At 37.5% G+C, this 22,911-nt stretch overlaps 1 protein-coding gene across 12 annotated transcripts; it reads right to left on the bottom strand.

Annotated features, from left to right (window-relative positions):
- Nucleotides 1–1,084: 1,084 nt before the first annotated feature.
- On the bottom strand, nucleotides 1,085–21,402 carry LOC119073991 (CLIP-associating protein). 12 transcript variants are annotated; one of them, XM_037179909.1, is made up of 25 exons: nucleotides 21,253–21,402; nucleotides 19,755–20,222; nucleotides 10,685–10,962; nucleotides 10,491–10,615; nucleotides 9,544–10,423; nucleotides 9,365–9,483; nucleotides 8,714–8,764; nucleotides 7,878–8,000; nucleotides 7,652–7,765; nucleotides 7,348–7,368; nucleotides 7,155–7,256; nucleotides 6,946–7,084; nucleotides 6,735–6,882; nucleotides 6,532–6,669; nucleotides 6,284–6,457; nucleotides 5,965–6,218; nucleotides 5,673–5,904; nucleotides 5,516–5,603; nucleotides 5,024–5,116; nucleotides 4,547–4,939; nucleotides 4,337–4,478; nucleotides 4,094–4,268; nucleotides 3,829–4,035; nucleotides 3,637–3,761; nucleotides 1,085–2,886 (listed from the first exon to the last, which is right to left on the bottom strand). In XM_037179909.1, exons 2-25 carry the CDS (start codon nucleotides 19,944–19,946, stop codon nucleotides 2,829–2,831), a joined length of 4,371 nt encoding a protein of 1,456 aa, XP_037035804.1. In that variant the 5' UTR covers nucleotides 19,947–20,222; nucleotides 21,253–21,402; the 3' UTR covers nucleotides 1,085–2,828. The 12 variants fall into 12 exon arrangements, with proteins under 12 accessions (XP_037035804.1, XP_037035802.1, XP_037035809.1 ...); XM_037179907.1 differs by having other exon boundaries at nucleotides 9,296–9,483; XM_037179914.1 differs by lacking the exon at nucleotides 7,878–8,000.
- Nucleotides 21,403–22,911: the final 1,509 nt, after the last annotated feature.

Here is a 22,911-nt window from a genome sequence, read left to right on the forward strand (position 1 = left end):
GCCTGGATGAAGGGTGTGATGAGTATGCTTTTTACTCGTGTACTCGTGCCAACATTATACGGATTCTATTCAGACAGTATTTTCTATAATTTCAACATAACATGAAATAGCTGAAAATCAACGTTCATTCTCATTGAACTCACGTCATTTTTCAATAAGAATAACTTCTAACTGGTCGTAAAAGACCACCCTGGGCGTAGATTCTCGTAGCGTTCATATTATGACAGTTCTTATGGGATTTTATGCATGCAACTGTTTCGAGAATCGGCGCCCTGGGTGTCTATTCTCATAAAGAGTATAAAATCCAACAAGAACTGTCAAGTTGCGAATTATTCCAAAGACAGTTACGAATATTTTGAGAATCGGCAATTTTTTGTGGATTTAACAATTTCAACAATCTTAAAGTTTAGACTGGTCCATTGGTATCCATACGATTCGTAACTTCTAAGGTGACAACTTTTTAAATTACGAATTCTTAAATTCACGAGAATTGGCGCCCTGGTAATTTACGCAGGATTGACGATAGACGATTTAGTCGAAAGAAAGAAAATCCTCAAATTTGTATTGTTCGGATCTACAGAAAATTCACTGTCAGATAAACGTAACGGAGTTTCTTAGAGAAACTGTAACAATAGCATAGGAATTGGCAAAACTTAGCGCTGCTGCATACGAAAAGTTCTTTATCAAACAGGTCAGCTGAAGATCTTTGCAAATCTGGAATTTGATTTTACTTTTTTTTTCTATTTTATACAAAAAACAAAGGGAAAACACTTCCAACGACAACATTGATATATAAGCTTTATACATTCATTCGATACAATAAGTATAAATTGTGGCTTTAAGCGTGTTTTGTGGTCGAAACATTTTCATTGCCCGAATATCGAAATATTCAAACAACAACAACAGCAACAACAAAATAAAAAGTTTTCGCATAAAATTTACGTATCAATTGAGACACCTTAGCAACTAACTTAAAATTTAATATCAAAAGAGGATTAGTAAATCACAAAATTGCGGAAAATTTATTTTTTTTTGTTTTTGTTTTTAATTTGCTTGCATTACGACCTGGCGATTAATGATTTCCTTTTTGTTAGCTTTTCCATAAATAATTTTCATTTAATTTCATTAAACTTAAATTTTCTTCTTTTGCTCCTCGAAACTATTAGATAGCTTCGGCTGTGAATATTGTTCTCTCTTTCTTGAATCTTGAATTTTTTGTTTGTTTATTTAAATCTTCTTTTTTTCACTCTAATAATTTTGTCTACACCAACTCGGTATCAAAAATGTTAAAAAATAATTTTCTATTCGCTTTGTTTGGCGGTGTGAATGATCGCAGAATAACACAAAATTAAAGCAAAATCATTATGAACTAATGGATCGATGTTTAATGCACATCATGTGAAAATTGCTACCACTGTCTGGTCTGGTAGAAACACCACGGTCAATTAACTCAAAATGCAAATCTTAAAAGAGTGGCATGGACTGGGATAGATAAGCAATTGAAATTAACGCGGCTCTCTTGTCGAAAAAGGATAGTCTATCAATGGACGATAATGTAAATGAAAAACTTTTTTAGAATTCGAGCGACGTGTTAAGTGCAAACGGAATGTTTGCATCGTTTCCGTTGATGGATTCACTTGGAAGTACCACCATCACTATGAGAATTTCATAAAAGGAATAGTGTACGCGTAGGCGTAACAAATCACTTGTGTAATCACTGGCAAGTTAAATTAAACGAATTGACGCCATAAGTGCGCCAAAAATTTAAATATTTTCAACTGACAGTTGCTCGAAATAACGCTGAGCGTTAAAATGACTTGCTTTGCGGTATGTTCTAAAATAGAAGGCGCACTTACGGTGTGAATCGTCACGATTTGTCACTACAGTTGAACACGTAAAACTCACAATGCACACCACTTCTGCATGAAAAACTTGCGAAGAGCCGCATCTGTTCTCCGTCAATTTATAACTCGAGTGAAAATAAAATCGGAAAAGGATTTTCCTTACTTTTTTAACATTTTAGGAGCGGCAACCTTATCGTAACCAAATTAAATCTGCTACTTCCTTTGTTCAAAGTATCGCGTTGCGCTTGATGCACAATCTTTCAGTTGTTTAACACATATTTCGCCATATAATACAACACTAGGCGGATCTTATCACTTATTCCCTGCGTCGTTATCGATGACAAATGTGATTAATGCGAAGCTCGGACTTGGTCCAGGGCAGACAAAAGACGACAGGGCAATAGAATTTGTGTTCAACGAAGTGATGCTTTATTAAATCGCTGGAACCAGTAAATTACATTTTGATAAATTGAAATTATAAAATTTTTCACTCCTAAACATTGAGACATCCGCTGACGATCTCACATTTGACATACAAATAATAAAAAAAAAAATTGAAAGAAAATTAATTAAAAACGAAAAAAGAAAAATTACCGTCCCATAGTATCACAGTGATGCGATCCATAGATAAGTTGATGCGTGAATTGAATGAATGAAAATTGCTTGGATCGGTTCACCGTTTTGTGATGTTAAAAAACAATCAAAATCTTCTAATTTATCGAAATTTCAAATTTTAAAACGCAAATGAAGGAAGGAAGAAGAAAGAAAATCATCGAAATTAGACGGGGAACAAGAGAACTAAACTTTTTAGCAATTAATTCTTAGATCTAGTAACTTTTGTTGTTCATTTTTTTTGGATTTTTTTTTGTTTTTTTTTTTTCTTTGAATTTATTCTGGAATAACGCCAATGGTTTTGCTTATTTTCCTCAATTTATTGGCAAATTTCCTCCCCTTAGCCAGTAATCACTTGGCATTTGATTTTGATCATGACGACTGTTTCAGCGATTGTTGTTGGTACTTCGCAATGTAAACGTCGAGCAGTCTGAAATTAATGAAAAATAAAATTTGGCGATTGTCGTATCAGCGGTTGAGATTGCGATTGAGTGTGGCAGTCGCTAGCACGTAAATAAAATCGAGATGAAGATCTATTGTCCTCGGCTTCGACTCACATTAGACTTTACTCACTACACTGGTTCTCTATTTCTAAATCGAATCTATCAAAGGTCAGAAGAGCTGCAAAAAGCTGCAAAAAACTAAATCATGACACTAGGAACCAACGCGAGATTTGGTTGAACATACAGTCAGAGGCGGGGAAATTTTAGCTTGAATTTGCCTTAGCTATTTTTCAGATGATCCACACATACAATCGAAACTGTTTATACGGTTTAAGCTACACGCAAGCGCATGGTAAAACCGTACAAACTAAAACAGTTTTGATTGTTTGTGTGGATCAGCTGAAAAACAGCTGAAGCAAATTCAAGCTAAAATTTCCCCGCCTCTGACTGTAGAACTTACTTTGTCATTCTAGAAAAACCTTTGGAAATCCTTTTGAAAATTCTGTGAAGAAAATCAATTCTCAAATCTCCCTGAAATTCGATAAAAAATGGTCGAAGAAAATCGATCCTCGATCCTACATGCACATTCGATCGATGTTTTCGCTTGAAAGAAAATGATTTAAAACTAGAGTGGAATCCACAGCAGCGTGCTCAACTACGTAATAAGTACTGCTGCACTGCCAAATATTTGGCATCGTTCTCGGCCCAACGAAGGAAGACATCAAACTTTTCCTTACCTGATTTTGCTCGAATTCAAAAGCGAAAATTTTGGTCTAACACGTTCTTCTCCAAGCCGAACATACAGCCGAACGATACAGAATACGGCTGCCTTCCTCACCATTGATTGATTCTCATCCGTCCGCTGCAAAGGAAAGAGAAAATGTTTCATTGCCAATCGGAAAATGGCGATGCCATCATGTCACACATACCAATGCAAGGACCGACATAATTGAATCCAATTGCTTATCGGTAATTCCAGTTCCCTTCGCATCAACCAATTCGGTTAACAATTTGATTGCACAGAGATTGGTCGGATATTCACCGGTGCCGATGATGGAATACAGAATGTTGAATGTGGGTTCGAATGGGAGATGGTTCGCTATGCGCGGCAGAATGAAGTCAATTTCTCTGGAAGTCTAAAAGGGGTGTCGTTAGTCTTGCAAATCCGGAAACCGGGATCGAAACGGCACTCACTTCTTTGCTCATTTTGTAACAGTCGATGATTTTTAACAACAACAATTCTAAAAAGTTCAGCCACGTGAGCTTCATCGGTTCGCTACGCATGATTTTGGCCAACACCTTGATAACGGCGATCACAATTTCATGTTGCGGCGAATCGACCAATATGAGTAACGCCTTCATTATTGCTCTGTAACGGAAGTTGCAATGAATTTCGTTGACGATAGGAAATCATTTGACCGGCGGTCGGTGACTTACTTAAAGTGTTTGATCGGCAATTCACAGTTACCGTGCCTAATACAATCACCCAGGTTATTTAATACTTGCAGTGTCGCGTCTGTAGGCGAGTCCAACGATAGCATAGTTGCCGTTTTGACAATTTCACTCTCTTCCAGATCACCTGCGTGAAAAAACGATTTGTTAGTTCGGCCACTTCCCTCATTAAATCTTATGTCGACGTGTCCGTACCATCAAATATTAATTCACCGGTTTGCGAAACCACAAAATTGGCCACATACTTCTGACTAGTTAGGGTCTTATGATTAGCATCAATGGTATCTAAGCGAACTGTATTCTCCGGCGTATTCGATTCCGTTGTGGTTGCCGATTGTGACTTTGAGCCGTTACACGAGTCATCCTTTTTCATCAACATGTGACCATTCAGTCCCGTTACCAATGACAGATGATCGGCTTGCTGATCACACATTTGACTAATGCCCGAATCTTTACTGTTCGAGTCCCGATCCAATTTCGTCTCGAAACTATAGTTCTGAATTTCAGCCGTTGTCTTACGCAAATTTCGGTACACCTCCTCGGTGTTCATCGGTTGACTTTCAACGGAAGATTGACGAGATCTTTGACCTGCGTAAATGATGATTGGTTATCGTATGGTCGATCGAATGCCACCACAATTTTGTGCACAGTTTTAGCAATGGAAATACTCACTAGAATAATTTTGTAGACTTAAGGGTCCTTGATTCGGACTAAGCAATAGTTTTGGACTTTGCGACGTTAATGGTGATGATGGACTATTATTACCTATAAAAAGCGAATAAATCTAAGTTTTTTGGGGGGCTCTAGTTTAGCCAAGCAAGTTTACAGTTCGGATGGCCGATATAGAGGGAAATAATGAATTCGATCGTGTAACACAAAGCATAAAATTCGAGACTATTAACCACCAGCTTCTCTCTTAACCTTTTAGAAACGGATCTGCCAAAAATGAGCCTCCGCTCATGTTATCTTAAATAGCAAAATGAATGTTCAACCAAATGAAGTAAAAGATTTCTTTTCATAAATGGTGGGGATGATAGAGGTAACCAAAGCAAGTAGCAGATTTATAAGACTAAATCGCGTCCGTTTCTGAAAGGTTAAGATTACCAACAAGAACAATGAAGCAAGAGGACAGAGGTCTTACAAACTATTTGCAACATCACTTACCCGACGTGCTTCGACGTAAATGCTGTTGGATGATCGTTTTGGCTGTATCCTGGAAGTTTTTCGGCATACCAGACAGGAACGCGGTCATCTATGGAATGGAAAATTAAACGAAAATTAATCGCTCGAATATAACGAAAGGCCATTGATGAACGCATACATTCGGTGTGCTGCAATTATACAATGAAATGATGCAGGATCGTGCCTGGTTCCGCAATTCCAAACTTTTCTGATCAACGGCCATTTGTACGATTTTCGTTATTGCTTTGTCAGCTGGTGATTGAGTGGGAAATTCGGTGGCTGTGCAATAGGTGGTCGCCAAATCCGTCAGAAACTTTAGCTGTGCAATCTTCGTTTTCGTTGATGGAGTCTGGGCCGCATCGCAGATTATTCTAAGTGAACAGATTCGGTTTCAAAATGACGCGACGAGCAATGTAGTCCAACACCAATACCTGAATGAAGCGTGCATTTGCAAATCCGGCGGAAAATATTCGTGCACCAGTTGCAGCGTCTTCCAAATTTTGCCATGCATCGAGCCCAACAGCTCTGTGCCCAACTTATTGAATAGCCGTGTGAGTAAAATGAACAGCCAATCGTGTAGGTCATTCGAGTGAGACAGAATCAGTTCATTGACGCTGTCCAGAAATAGGGCGTAGACCTTGGTGTGACTGTCCATGAACATTTTCCGAAACAAATCCAAAACGGTCTGCGTAGAATTCAATTCATGTAAAGTCTCTTCTCATTATCGAGCTATCAATGCAAACAACAAACCTGCAACTGGTCCGGTGTCAATATGTTTCCGTCCGACAAATAAGTAGTCAAGCTGGTGAGTCCATCTTTTCGTTCACCCCAATGCGTGGATGAGCAATACACAATTATCGTGTCGATGTCTTCGATCAACCTTTGACTGTCCAGCTTATTTCTTGATCCATTCCACGACCCAGACTGAATGGCACAAACGAAAAAACATCAAATCGATTCCGTTACCCTCGGTAAAACTGGGACAGAAAAGCACTCACATCATTCCGTCTGTACGAATCAAAACTCCTTTCCGAACACACTGACGACGCTTCACTTTCATCCGATTCATCGCGAGATACTTTTCGATTCAAATTCAGGCGGCCCATTTCCGACGACGGATCAAAATCATCGGGTGACTGTGGGAAAACGATCAATCGAATTGATGTTAAACATTCGGAATCGAACAGAATATCAAATTTACCAGAGCATCGGCCAGTGCATTTTCTGCCTCACGACTAGCTTGAAGAATTTTCTGCGCCAGAACCGGTCGAGTTGGATTGATCGGTGGACGATCTCTACGAGGACTACTTGTCTGATACGGCAAACGTTTAATGGAACCCATTGGCGTCCTGGAAGAGACACAACATAATTATCACTGATAACTCAACCACAATTTCACTGAGTTTCAGTACCGAGTTGGACTCGTTTCGCGTGAGTTTGATACGGATCGTGGAATGCCAGAAGATTTCTTGGGAATAGTACCAGTTTGTCGATAGCCAGAATAGGTGCTGTACTGTGACCGAGACGACGGTGATGTGCTTCGCGATGCAGCTGCATGGAATTTAATCAAAGTTTTAATAGGACCACCACTTCCGGGTTTTCTTTTCTCTGAAATACTTACGTTGTGACTGTGACACACCAGAAGTGCGCCGGGAAACAGATCGGTGTTCTGGCGAAGCTTGTTGCGGCGTTGCAACATTGTTTACAAGTTTCTTCGCTCGAGCTGTACGGAAGAGATTAGTAAATTAGTCTAAGAAAGGAAGAACTGCAAAGTTTTCAGGTCTTGTAGACAAAGTAGCAACAATTTCGTGTACCTTGTTGGGCCATTTGTCCCTCTAAAGTGGATTGAATGCATTTGGAGAAACAAGTAAATTTAAAGTTTATTTCTAGTGATTTTATTGGATGTGTGGACTGTGGACGTGAACACCCGCTCATTATTATGCGCGGCAATGATTGCTTTACGAGAGGAATGCTAGGTATCAGTCTTGATGAAGAAATATTGATCGGGGACATAGTCGTGTCGTCGTGTGTTACATAGACTGGTTCAGTTAATACGCGATCGAATATTGTGACACAAAGAACCGGCTTGAAAAGATAAAACTAAAAAATTCAACTTACGTAACGAAGCTGTACCGGCTGTAACCTTCATCCTAGCCATATTCGAGTACTGCGCTCGTGCTCTCGCTCGTTGAACAGCTGCTGTGTCGACTGCGGATATACTGCGAAAACCAGCTATTGGAAAGAAAATGAGAACATTAGCAAAGCCAGCCAGCAGTAACGACTCTCCGGTGAACGCAAACGAAAATTGAACAAAAAAAAAATGTTTCTGAACATCATGAACAACCTCGAACTGGCGGTTCTCGATTAGCAACGGGAATTCCACTCCGATTCCGATTATATGTTCGAGGCAATGACGGTGCCCGTTGCAATTTTCCAGTCATTAATAAATTTTCCGTACTTGTCGACGCTGTGTATCGATGATCCATTCCGAATTAAATGTTAGCACAAACAAACATAAAATCGTTTTGTATATTAAAGGCGAACAAGCCAGAAACGGACGCACACATAACAAATGACATTCAAGCCAGAAACGATCACGAATAATTTTTCGAAAAAACAGTTTGCTTAGATGTTAAATGATCAGGACCGTCCATTTATTACGTAAGGTGGTTTTGGTATTGTTGTATACGGTCCTACTACCTTTCACCTTTTCATCACTCTTACGTATTACATGAACGATCCCCTTCGACATACACACCAGTCAAAGACAATTGTGTTATTTTGGACAGGACTTTCACAAATAGAACTTACGGTCGGTGTACCTTTACAATAATGCGGATATTGAGGGAGGGAAAATGGAACGGTTGTTTGAAAAATTAGATGCGTAGAATGTGCTTGAAAGAAATTGTAGGAAGTTTCTGAAGTGCAGGTGGTGTGGATGTACAGGGTGATGGATCAAAAGCTTCTCTTGGTTTTAAATACTTATGGGACTACATCAATCAGCGATTATGGGGTTCGAATCCGATGACGCGTTGAATCTTTGTATTGTAATTTTGAAAGAATTAGGAATTCCGATGAATAATTTGTCAATGAGTCAATCGGATCGGATATTGAACCACAAAATCGAACTGTTCATTTAAATAGTTCAAGAGTGCTGGTAGTGTCAGACTCATTTTTTACCTGATGGATTGGCAGTAGCTGGACTCCGTAAACCAGATGACAAACGACGTTCTATAAATTACACACAGAAATTTAGTACACAAAATTAAATCGAAAACAAATGAGCTACGAGAATTTCTATAGGTTTTGAAGAGAGCAAATTTTATTGATTGTTGGACAGACATCTTTTGAAATGAAATTGTGTAGTGCGAGAACACACTCAGCTTATGAACCGAACCAGCAGCAGATTCGTCAGCAGCAGAATCGCTGGGTGTTCCGAAACTTTTCAGGCAATTAAGTCACTTCTTATTGTAATGAAAAAGACATTCTGAGTCCAATGTTGGTTATACAGAGAACCGAAACTGAAAAAGCTGCAACAAGCGCTACATATGCACAAATAAACGAGAAATCGCTTTCAAGTCTACTGTTCTGTTGTGCTATCAAACAAAGCTCTAAGTTTTGTAGGCTGAAAAAAAAAATCAAATTCTTAAGCGATCTGAGAGTTAGCGTAGTCAGCAAACGAAAAACAATTTGCTAAAACCTCTGATGTCTAGAGTAGAAGAAATTAAATTCATGCAATGTATACCAGACAGCCACACGTACTTATAACACTACCAGGCATTGAGTTAAGACTTGAATTACTGCCACGTAGACTAGCACTCATTGAACCACCTGTACCGTTTGTTGCGGTGTCCCGTTCACGGTCCAATGCCCGTTGCACGGACGGATCCAAGTTCGAATAGATTTGGTCGCCAGCATCCGGAAAATGACGTTTGAAACTCCAGAAATTTCTGCGATAAAAAGTTGAATTCAGTTTTCGCTTCGAATGGTTATCGTGCGACAAATGTTACCTTCTGCTGTATTTCCTGGCATCGGAATCCGCATCGGCAATCCCTTTGATAAGACTTTCCTTCAAATTTGGCAAATATTTCTCCATCGAACGCGGCGCCCAATCGTCGAACAATAAACCGAGAATTTCACACAAATTTGAGCGAATATCTTTTGACTTTGATTGGATGAGATTCTGTGTGATAATCGGTATGAGTTTCGGTGCGTGAGTGTATTTGATGACGAATTTCAGCGCAATGGAACCAGCGGATGCGATGACCTTCACCGAATTGGGTACCAGATTTATCAATTCTTGAACAATGTAAACGCAGAAACCGTCCAGTTTTGATTTGAGCGTCTTGCTCATAAATGCTATCGTTATGCATGCCTCGCGAATCACTTGCGACCGAAGCTCTTTCAAAATGTCCAGAAAAGCGATCGACAGATCTTTGAAGTATGTACTGAATATAGCCTGATCCATAATCAACAACGACCGAATTTTACGCAATGCGTCGACCCGTTTCTCCCAGTCCATATTCTTGTTACCGATAATAACGTTCATGGCTTTCAGATTGTCTTCAATATCTTTCGGACTAAAGATCGTTAATTGCGGCACCACTTCAAACGAAGCCTCAAATACTTCCCATGTCACTGCACCAGCATCACCGGGAGTGGCAATGTCTAGAGTCAACTTTTTAGGGCACGGGAGTGTTGCTGGTGTGCGTTTCATTATTCTGGGCTTCGCCGCAGAAGGTGTGTCTGTTTCATCCGGTTCCATGGCGCTTCTCAGGGCTGATGGTAGTAAAAGGCCGTCTTGACGAACTTCGTCGAATTTGTGTTCCAATGCCGCCATTTTTGTTGGATGAATATCCTTTTTCCTTAAGTCTATGCGAAGCTTATCACCTGAACGGGCAAATAAAATTGTTAGAATTCACGGCAAACCATAAATCGACAACAGTGACTAACGTACCAACATGTTTGTAAATCTCTACTAGAGTTTGAATTGCAGCATCACGAACAGTAGACGTTGGATCTCCAAGTAGTGAAACTATTGGCTGAATATAGGCTTTCACTGACAGCGATTGTGTGCCGTATCTAAAATGAATTTCAAATTAATTGAATCCATTTCATCCGGCGAATCTGATGAAAAAACTCTTTGCTTACTCATTCAACGTGCTGACGATAGTTTGGAGGAATTCTTCTCGTATTTTGGAATTTTTGTGTTTGAAGCAATAAATTAATTTGTCCAACAGTTGTTGTGGCAACAGCACACGACTTTCCATCAATTTGAAGAGCAGAAGTTGTGCTTTTTCTCGTACAGTCTCACGGCTGTCACCTAACCGATCGACCACTTGCGGTAAAACGGTTGGTGTGTATGCGCTAAAGTCTTGACCAAGTCTACCAATTAGTTCTGTGAAAGCTTCGAGGGCTCGCTGTGCAATCTGTGTGAAGAAAATATTTGAGGATGAGAATGAGAAATTGTAGTGCAAAGTTGGAACGCGCAGAAAAAGAAACCTCGATTCGAGGCACTTATTTTACACATAAGAAATGCCTAATTCGCAACTGTTCATTAATGTAATCCAGTCGAATTTAATATTCTAATTTTTGTATGGAAAATTGAATGAAAGTTTAACTATGGCCTTGGTTCATACAAATTTTACGTAAAAAAGATCATTTGTCAAGTGGATAATTGCTTTAACTTATATTCAAACGATTTTCTGGAACGCAGATTAGGATAATTTGGATAGATTGAAAATGAAGATTAGTTAAGCGAAACAATCAGATATCGCAGTTTCTTTCTAACATTATTCACAACCGTGACCTTTCATTATGTCTATGCAGTTCTTTGATGACTCAGCATTGGAGCAGAAACGAAAGAAATATTTTGGCTGGTAAATATGAAAAAATGCTTTCCAACCTTGCTTCAACCTTTCAACATTATAACAATAACAAAACCAAGAACAAAAACGTCGATTGAACTATGTCGGAAAATTCGTCAATCTATTTCCCTTCCTCTTTGAACAACAAAGACGTAATTTGTGTTTACAGGCAAGTTATACGACTAAAATGAAGAAGACGATAAACAGAGTCGAATAGAATAGACGAAGACACTAAACGCGACATTGCGATATGTATAGCTATCCAATGAATATTTTCATAAATTAGAACTTTATTCATGCAACACTGATTGAAACGACTACCGTTGACATTTTATGATTTAAGCGAATTATTGCCGTGCCTCAAAAATTTCGTAGGTGAGTTTTACATTGTACGATGCGTTTGTATTGGCAGCAGAAAACCAGAAAAGAATCAAAAATTGAATTCATCTCTTACTTAGCTTCAACGATAAGCTCTAGCTAGAACTGTTTTCTGTAGTAAGATGTATGTTACAGCAAGTGAAGTACAAGATTTTGTATGAAACATCATATAATTGTTTAAAAAAACAAAAGAAACAGTTCAAATGATTATAATATCGTGCCATTTGTTGACAGGTAAAGTCATCAAAATATATTTAACCTAGACGTTCATTGAAAAAGTAAGCCAAGAATTTAGATTCAACATTTGAATTTGTCATTTTTTTTGGTCTCATAACTGGAAGTAATCGATTGAAAGCAATGCGCCAACTGCCAACAAATAAAACATCAATTCCCAGTTTGTTTTCGAATAGCAATTTAGGTTACCAGAGTAGGGCATCAGACATCAGTAATACGTCCACGTCCAGGCATATGAGATAAAGTAATGATGAACACAATTTATAGGAAATAAAATGTCTTATGACGAAAAATGGCAAAATTTCGATTGATTGGATTTGCTCTTTTCATTTACGTGCTGGGAAATTCGACGACTTTATTATTCTATTTCATTACGATGAAAAGTATCGAATTCGATGTGATATTGAAGGCTATAACATTTATGAGTCAACGACTCCAGCTTTCGGAAAGTTGCCTGCTATCTAATACTATGCGATACTTTAAAGAAGAGGGATTCTTTTGAAAAACAGCCTACCGAAATCAAGCGCATTTACTAGCGGAACTTTTTATATGTACCTAGAAAGGACCTCGACCCTAGAAGCCAAAACCACTTTCAAAAATATTCTTCGAAGCTTGTGTGGCTAGTGATCAAAAACCGAATACATGCACTTTTCTTACAAAAAATTTTCCAGTTACACGAGCCGTACAGGGTCGTGTGGGGTGTCATTAGAAAGGTAATCACATGTACTATTGAGCCGAATAGGGACTTATTGGTTTTAAAATTCATCCACACTAAAATATGTGCAGTTGAAGGTTTTAATGGAAGACGTACTCTACAGAAATTTCTCCAGTTACACGAGCCGTACATGGTGGTGTGGGGTATCATTTGAAAGGTAATTTTATGTGCTTTTGGGCCAAATAGGGTCTTATTGGGCTTAAAATTCATCGACACTGAAATAGGTGCAGTTGAAGTTTTCAACCGAAGACTTACACTGTTCTTACTGAAATTTCTTGAGGTACACAAAACGAACATGGTCGTGTGGGGTGTCATTAGAAAGGTAATTTTATGTGCTTTTGGGCCAAATAGGGATTTATGGGGTTTCGATGCATCTACGATGAAATAGAAATTGAAATATTTAAGTGCCCATATTTCAGTATCGATGAATTTTAAACCCAATAAGTCCCTATTCGGCTCAATAGTACATGTGATTACCTTTCTAATGACACCCCACACGACCCTGTACGGCTCGTGTAACTGGAGAAATTTTGGTAAGAAAAGTGCAAGTTTTCGGTTTTTGATCACATTTCACCAGCCACACAAGCCTCGAAGAATATTTTTGAAAGTGGTTTTGGCGCCTAGGGTCGAGGTTCTTTCTAGGTACATATAAAAAATTCCGCTAGTAAATGCGTCCGATTTCGGTAGGCTGTTTTTCAAAAGAATCCCTCAAAAGAAGTAATAGACTTAATGTTGATAAAGAATAAAAATGCAGAGGATTGAATACCATATGAGCAGCCAGGCGAGCAGCTCATTAGCAAACTTGATTGATTCTTAGAACTACGTAATTTTGAATTAATGGAGCACAAGGTCGAAGAAACATTTTGCTGAAATTTTGCCTTTTGCAGGAAACTTTGCTGCGATTTAGCGGAATAATTGGCACTTGCTTCATCACAACACACAACATTTCATTGATTTCAAATATATTTTTTTTTTCAATTTGTTTAAGTGACACACGTTAAACGTTTAACGATCGACAACGATATTATGAAGTCATCGTATAATAGATTCAACAAAAAAAAAACTGATCAGCCAAATTGCTTATGATAAACGAGTAGCATATGTGAAAAAGAAGTCGTACCTAAACAAACACAATCGTTCAATTACATTTTTACACATTCTTCACGACACGGCGTGTTATGATAATATCAAAGGCCGAAAGAACAAAATGATATCACTACCTTACTGCAGCAGTAATGATTAGGCAATACGCCTTGACAGAGTAATGTGAAAAAAAAAATCTTCCACGGTCTTTATGGTTCAACGAGTTATTTTACCAAAAAAAAAACTTCCAAAATAAACAAAAAAAAAATCCGTTCTTCAGATGCAACTCTCAAGTCTCCACGTAGAACACTAAATTTGTATTATAGATAATCTCAGAATGTATTATTCTCGTCCTACCGATTTGGGCAAAGCGAAAAACCAGCAACCGAATCATTGGTAAATAAAAGCAGTTTTTTATACCTGTTGCTTAGCCGACTATTTGACCATTCACAAACGAAAAGTCGAGATATGTTCATTCAATCAATTTCATCTTCTGTTGAAAGTATCGCATGGAAAACCTAGCTAAAACTTGGAACTCGGATGAGGTCAAGAGAGGTCAAAATTTTGGGAGAACAATTTGATCTGATCGACCTGACCGACCGTCGGAGCTGACATATGCACCTTGATTCATTCAAAATTCGTAGAAATTTTTCAAGTGACTGGATGAAATCAGTATAAGCCTCCCGATGAACATCTGATCGCTGTAAGCAGGCTTCAGGTCAAATTTGATCGTGGAAGTAGAAGGTCGTTCAGGTGAAGACAGCTATTAAATGTCAGGTAAACCATACCTCATTCGAGCGTTGCTTCTTTGGCTTTAAACATTCTTACTATTTTCCCGTACACAACAATAACTTCCAGAGCTCGTCGCTTAGCTTTTGTCGTCGTTGTCTATAGTAACAGACGACTATAGCTGTTAACCGAATTCGAAATTGAAATTCATGTTGAGACAGACAACGACGAAGAACAATGAAAATTAAATGAATTTTTTTCTTTTCTCATTTAATCGAGAAACTGCATCTCCGACTGTTAGGTGAACAATGCTAAGTGATTTATTTTACGTGGAATGTTACAAAGGTAAAAAAAAATACGAAAATTAGTCTCAACCCATGCATTTCTTGCGGGAATAAAAATTCGTAAATATATATCTACCAGCCAGCACCCACATACCCACAATCGCTTATTCATATTTAGCTTTAATGAATTTATAATAGCGAATCAAAATTACGTGTGTAATGGCAAGAGCACATTGATTCTGATGTCACACACATGGTCTTCTGATCGGTTGTGTGTAATAGATAATATGCTCAATTTATGCTAAGTTTAGGTAAACTTAGGACGTGTTAGACGCTATATTAAAAGTAAATTAAAAAATGCAAATTTTGTTGATTGGTTATATAATGAAGTTGTGCGTTTGTATCGCTTGTATAAATATTCAGTTGTGGTTCAAGTTCACACATAGTATGTATACAAAATATATATTGAGCAATTGCTCTAAAAGTTTGGGAACACTCTGTAGAAATTCCATTGCTTAGTGGATAAGCTTTGTTTTCCAGAAAAAACTGGTCGATTTTTATATTTTGGAAAATGAAGTCAATTGTCTTGTGAAGGGCTCCGATATTTTGTTGAAATGGCATGGCTGGTAGTGGGTTTCCGTTACATACATACTCCGCTACAGTAAAGAGACGAGAACTGTAAATTGGTAGACTTCAACTTGAACTTCAATATTGAACCTGAAGTTTACGCGTTTCAGATTTAGGCTCACATATATGGTCTTTACGGTAGTATAGACATGACCTTAACAATCGAAATTATTTTTCAAGATCCAAAATTGACCTGTTGACAGAGGTCGTTTTTGAGGACACAGTTTTCGTATATTTTTGAAATTTCTGGAAAGGAACAAACGACCGGGTGAGATTGTTTTTAAATTACTCTAAAAACGACAACAAATTGCTTGCAGGGCGCACACAGATCTGAAGTTTAGATCAGAACCTGATGTCATCGTTTCTATAAAAATCTTATCTCCAAACTCTTCCACAATCAGAGAAACTATTGCACAACAAAACGAATCGTTCATAACGGACACAATCAATATAATCTTGGCAATCGTACAACATTTGTATTTTGTTTTCGATCAATATTTTTTGGCTTAATATAGCGCCGGCAAGTATGTACGTAATAAAAATGACATATTTCTACATCATTGCTAATATACACAGCTACGAAAAAACAAATATTATTAGTGAAACTGTGTCCAGATATGACCTTGGTACGTTGGCAATAGCACAACATTGAAATTTCCATGAAACCTACATTTTTATGGTGTACTGTTACAGTTGTTACAGCTCTTAATATTGGGCTGGTCGCCGCAATTTGCTATAACTTCTTTAAAATTTTAATTTAATTTAGTCAAATTATGGCTTCAGTCATAGCATTCGTTTCTATGCATAATAGCACAAATGACCACCGACACCGAATCGTCGACTAAACAGTTTTGCGGATTAAACCGCCTTAAAAATGGATAAAATCAATACTAACTAAATAGTGGCTAATCATCGGTTACCGACGAATGAAATGAGAGTTAATTTGTTCTTATTTATAGTATATTATTTGAATGGACGGAAGTGAAGGCGCTCGCACCAAACCGAATTCGATGGCGATAATTTGTAGACTCTCTAAGCTGCCTCGAGGAGAGGAGTAAAAAGTCAGATGATGATAATGTAGTAAAATGAACAAAACGTGACTGAGCTATCCAATAAATTTATTACCTAATACTGCTTTGTCCTCGGATAAAAAACCCACTTTCGTATCACAGCTATTAGATGCTTTTCCTCTTTGTTTCTCTGATTCCTTCTATTTCGTATTACAGTAATAAAAGTAATCAGAGAAACAAAGAAGAAGAACAGCTTATTATATAAAAGTGGGACTTTTACGTGTGCAAAACAGTAATGATTTAGAAAATAAAATTGAGCTGCAGTGAGCCCTGGACATAGTTAAAAGCTTGTGCAGATACTTCAAATATTAATGCAGGCAACACACATCGCTCCATCTCTCAGAGGCGCCGACTACGGTCTTGCCGCGAGGCTCGGGCAACACTATGACCAAATTAGTCGAGGCTGAGCAACACTATGACTCGACGACACAATAAATATCATTTTTACATCAAAAATGATTTAAACTGTAGAAGAAAACGAGCATGTAAGTCAAAAATTCTCGCTGCGTGGCATTTCACTTTAAGAACAATTCCAACGTTAGCTTCACTACTTTCTCGGAATTCTACATAATTTAAAAGAAATCCTTCGGTTCCACACGATAACTCGACTAACATCTTTTTATCGCTGTTCTAGTTTTGTAAGAGTATGTTACAACATTAGGAAAGTAAGTGAGTCATTACATGACAAATTTGAATGTGTGTGTGAGTATATGTATTCAAGTGTGAATGTTTATGAAACAAGAGCGTCAGCAAAGTTTTTGAGGGACCGTATTGAAACGGACTTTATCTTCATCCGAATTTACACTGGCAGCACAATTAAGAAAAAAATCGCTCGCTACGCTCGCAATTATCTTTTATTCTTTACAAAGCTTATGGATCTTATAAAGAAGTTTCGCCCAATGTTCAAAAGTGCCCAGGACACGGCTGTTTATCGATAATTAAATTTTACAAAAGCATTAATTAATAAAACATCAATTTTCGATCATACAAAAAAGCGACTTTTTTGGGCAACACTATACGAAAAAAGAAGTCGGCGCCTCTGCCATCTCTTCATTCTTATCAATATTAATTCAAGCTGGGAGTTAAAGGATACTATCGGGTCAATTATACAGATTTTTCTTAGAACAATTAAAGAAAATCCAATTAACATTTGAAGTTGTGCACGCCTATCACCTTAGAGTGCAGACGTTACGTATACCAAAAACCCACCTTTGAATTAAAGTTCATTGACGCGTTTAAATGATTTACAAAAACTGTAAAATAAAGGTTGGTTCCCATCAGTATGCTTCGGGAAAATGCACCAGTGTTCCAGTAAATGTTTGACGCAGATTTCACAGCAAGGGTTCAATAATAACTTACGAAAACAATTCAGTTCAGAGAAGGTAATGGACACCCAATGCACTTGTAAACATAGCTAACGCCGACCCGTACGAAACACCTATTCGTATCAAAAGCCTTTATTGTGAAACTCTTCATTTCTCTTACTTCATTTTCTTCTCTGCTGAAAAACTATTCTCCCTTTAAAATCACTTACATTATCCACTCTTTGCCTTGTTATCATATACAACTAAATTGCCGGAGGCAATATAGACAGCCCCGTACGAAGTCAAATTTCATAAATTCCTATTTAAACAGCTATATACCGCTATATTTACCTATATTTCACTGTAAATAAACATTTCACAGAGGAATATGCTATTATATAGCTCTATATGCCTGTATATAGCTCAATATAGCTGTATATAGGTATATATAGATGTCCATATATGGAATCCCTGAAACCCCTCACACTTAACACATTATTTCCATGTTAACAGAAACTCTCTAAGTATCATTTTTCCCACTTTATATCACTTTTAATAAAATCCAATATGGCCGCCGGCAGCCATTTTGTTAGGAGACCGGAAATAGTACCGACGCTTTACATTCGTTAATACCTTCCAAACAAAAAAAAATTCATGAAATTCGGTCAAAATTTACTCGAGATATTGTCAAAATACACCACGTTCACTGTACTTCCGAGTAGCCAGATAAGAGCTCACTCCAAGAGACCTAGCTCACGCTCCGGAGAACATAATTTCATAAAAAAAAATTTCCCTGATTGGTACGGTCAATACCTATCTAATAAAGCTAAAACAGACGAAATATGTTCAAATGTGGCCGACCTACAAGCAAAAACTGCTTGCCGCCCTGTGCCTGTTCCACACCAAGGGGTCTAACTCACGAGTCGGTCATCCGATTTCCATAAACTTTTTTTTTGTCGATCGGTATTGTAAATACCTTTTATTTGACGTATCACTTACAAGTTTAACGTTTAAATGTCCGGAGATATCTTCGAAAAACCGTAAAGCACTTATTGGGCCACAGCTCGGGAGGGGTCGATCCAAAATCACTCATCTTCGAGCTTAGCCTGTCTTTTGACATTACCAAACGGGAAAAAAAAGAATTTTCAAAATCGGATGCGTTTTACTCAAGTTATCGTGCAGACAGACAGACAGACAGACGGACAGACAGACGGACATTTTTTTTCGCGGATTTGGCATCTCTAGACAACCACAATAGGTTTCCCCTTACTCAGGGAGTCCAATTCGACGTGTTACAAACGTATGCGTAAACCTATAAGACCCCAGTACTTCGTACAGGTCTAAAAATACAATTACTCAGCTAACCGAAACCGAGGTTTACTCTACACCGATTCCTACTATTTTTAGAACAATTCTTAGTGGTTGGTCGAAGATATTTTTGATGATTCTGCGAATGATCTTGCAATGTACGTATTGATATCAGCAGAGTTTGCTTTGATTTATTTGAACGTTGGAAAGTTTAAAAATAGAGAGAAATTTGACCTTTCAGAAACGGCTTGTGAAATCATTTAATCTGTTACTTCCTTTGTTTAAAGTATCGTTGATGATGTTTGATAAAAAAATCTTTGTCATCGAGTCAACGGTAGAGAAAATTGGACTTTCTACTCTCCGTTCCTGTACGTGTTTCTGTTAATTGAACACCTCGACAAAACTGAAATTCCAACCAAACTCTGTTATTCAGTTAACCTTTAATAAACGGTTAAGCTAATGATCAGATATTGACAACGGTCTTTTAATGAGGATGGTAATAAACAACGAAGTGTGAGATTTGCTATCAAACAGCAAACGTCTGTGGGTCGAAAGCTCTTTTCTCTTATGAAAACAGCGTTTACTAATACAAAAGATAACCAAAAATTGTCACACATCTCACCTTAAAATGACTTCCAATCAACCATGGCATCAAGTTATCCACCAGTAATCCCAAATCATTTGACACAATTGAATTTTCCATATCACTCAGATAAGCAACAAGATCTTCGGCCAATTGGGCCTTCACTCGCATATCTGCTTTGGCCATTAACAGCACAAAGTCGTCTATGTTTTGTGGTTTATGATATGCCATTGCGAACGGTTTTGTTTTTATTACCAGTTACGCAAACACAACAAAAACACCGATTAAATTTTGACTTGTTTCCTTTGCTGAAGATTGGTGCAACTACATTGAACTTCTTTTAATTCTTGGTCTCACACAGCAAAGCACTTAACATAACGGCAAAATTATTTGACAAAATTTAATTCACAGACACAGATACAAGTGCGATTAAGGTACGCGAATTGTTTTGTAATTTAATAAACAATGACGATTCACTATACGATGGACTGGATCGTTTGACAATTTCTGAAAATAAAAAGAAAAACGTTAGTCAACTGCTATCGACGACGACGACGACACATAAGGAATTAATTAATTAATGTCTGACATTGCAAAAATGGCTTAACATCAGCAGCTATCGGTAGCAACTATACGAATAAACGATGACCTCCATTTAACGCGATGTTATACAGCAAAACGTATGTTAAGACAAATGAAGTAAAAGATTTTGCATATAAATACTTTGAACAAAAGAAGTAGCAAATTCATCCACAGCGACATAACCAATACGCGATTTTACATCGATGGGGTTATGTCTCTAAGGATGAAATTTGACAATTCCTGTGGCCTTGAAACAAAACCATCCTCCACAGAAAACATGTTCAAAAGAATTCGATTTATTCGATTTACGTATTTTCAACAAGTGATTGCTACAAAATCACTTAAATCGTTACATCTAACATACATTTTTGCTATACAAGACGTCATTAACAGTGCCCAGTTTATGACAACAATTTTGCCGTTAGCAGACGAAATTGATCATTGAGATCAAGTTTCCATTTCGAGAAAGTCAAACGAATGAAATATACTGAAACGAAAGCATCATATTCACATCGCAAAACAACAAAATTATTTTACGAAAATTTGAATACAATGCAATTTCCGAAACAAAACATTTGCCAGAGAATCAACTTTCCGTAATAATCGAAAAGAAAAAAAATTCTCGCGGTGACTACTGTTTATGTTGAACTTTGTTGTTTTAGTTGGCGCAATAGGTCGACCGAAAAAAGTGGATGGAACAAATCGTTTTTCTATTAAACAAATGCTCAGTCGGATCATAAACCGTCGTTTGAATGATTTGACGGTGCAGAGAGGGTCACAAAATTTTTTACACAAATTTTGACACAATAAACCGCTGAAGGAATTATTATTATGCAAAAAAAAGTATGTTACACAAAAACGTCAACGACCATCTTGAGCAGAGCTCATATATGACACCCTAAATTTTCATCAATAAATTTCGTCTGTAAATCCAATTATTCCACTTGAAACTCACCGATTCACATAAAATACAATTGAAAAGCTTTAGAATTCCATATTTTTCTCAACAATTTCCCTTAAATTTCAATGTTTTTAATAAGTTTTCCCGTAACAAAAATGCGATCAAGAATTTACTGTAGCAAATGACGATTATATTGTTGATGCAAACGCCACCTGTAAATAAAAGAGAAAAAGACAAGAGGTAAGGTAGATTATATGTGTGACAATAAAGCAGATTTTTGAGATTTTCACAGCGAAGGTTTGGTGTGCAAGGTAACGCTGATTTATACTAATGTATGAAAGAGTTCAGAAAAATTCACGCCGTAAGTGCGGTCGATATTCAAAAAGGAAAGTGCGGAGGTCTTTCTAACGTAGCGTCATTTTCATACAAGGAAGCGTTGAAATGTACTTTTCGGTTCACTTTTTCATCGAATCGTTCACTTAAAATTCAAATTTTAGGCATACTTACGGCGTGAATAGTTAAGGCGGATACACATTAGGCTTTACTTTCGTCGTATTCCCAACAATTTTGCACCAAAAAATACGACGATATTGAACGATGTGTATAATATATGGCGCACAAGATACCGAAGCCGAATAAATGAAAAAAATTGACATTAGAATCGACAAAATACTGAATATTTAGAATTTTGCGATTCTGCATATTTCGCATGAAATGAGAATACGATTTTCTTTCTTTCGTTAAATATTTCGAAATATTGTATTCTCAACTGACCCTAGATGGTAATGTGTATCCGCCTTTAGATTCAACAAAATGATTTCCAAGAAATCAATCGACGATTTGCAACAACGGGTGACACTACGACCGATATTTAAGAGGGATTATTTTGAAAAACAGCCTACTGAAATCGGACGCATTTTCCAGTGGACTTTATTTGACTCTAGAAGCCAAAACCACTTTCAAAAAAATTCTTCGAAGCTTGTGTGGCTGGTGAAAGGTTATCAAAATCCGAAAACGTGCACTTTTCGTACATTAATTTATCCAGTTACACGAGTCGTACTGGGTCGTGTGGGGTGTCACTAGAAAAGGTAATCACATGTACTATTGAGCCGAATAAGGACTTACTGGTTTTAAAATTCATATATTTACATTGTATTAGTTAGACACCCGGAGTGGGACAGACGGACGGATTTCAGCTGTAAAAGACCCTTGACTGTACGTCAAGGGAACTATCACTCATGATTTACTACATTAAGTACGCATTACTAAAGCTTAAAAAAATGTACATACTACAGATTGCATTTGGGCCAGATAGAGACAATAGTTTGCTGCGATTGATTTCATACAATCCCGAGGTGATTTCGAAACTGACCGAAATGAATCGACTATCACCATTTACGTGGGTCCGAGTCATTCATATTGTGCTGACGGTATGGTTTTATCGCACTTTGCCAGCTTTAAGTCCGTTTTGGTTTTAAAGTGCTTTCAACGTGAATGGACACAAGTAAATTCGAAAATCTTGCAAAGTTACCATTGACACGTGATGTTATTCCAAATTTGGACTTGGGCCGTAATTCATCTGCATCAGGCTGATCACCACCATGAAACCAATCAATCTTGGTAGTTGATATTCAAACAAATTGGCACTTAAACATTTCAACTTCTATTTCATATATATGGCTTAACATCGACTAGAGTTGGAAATTTATTTTG

This window comes from Bradysia coprophila, unplaced genomic scaffold (assembly GCF_014529535.1).
Source record: "Bradysia coprophila strain Holo2 unplaced genomic scaffold, BU_Bcop_v1 contig_138, whole genome shotgun sequence".
NCBI lineage: Eukaryota > Metazoa > Arthropoda > Insecta > Diptera > Sciaridae > Bradysia > Bradysia coprophila.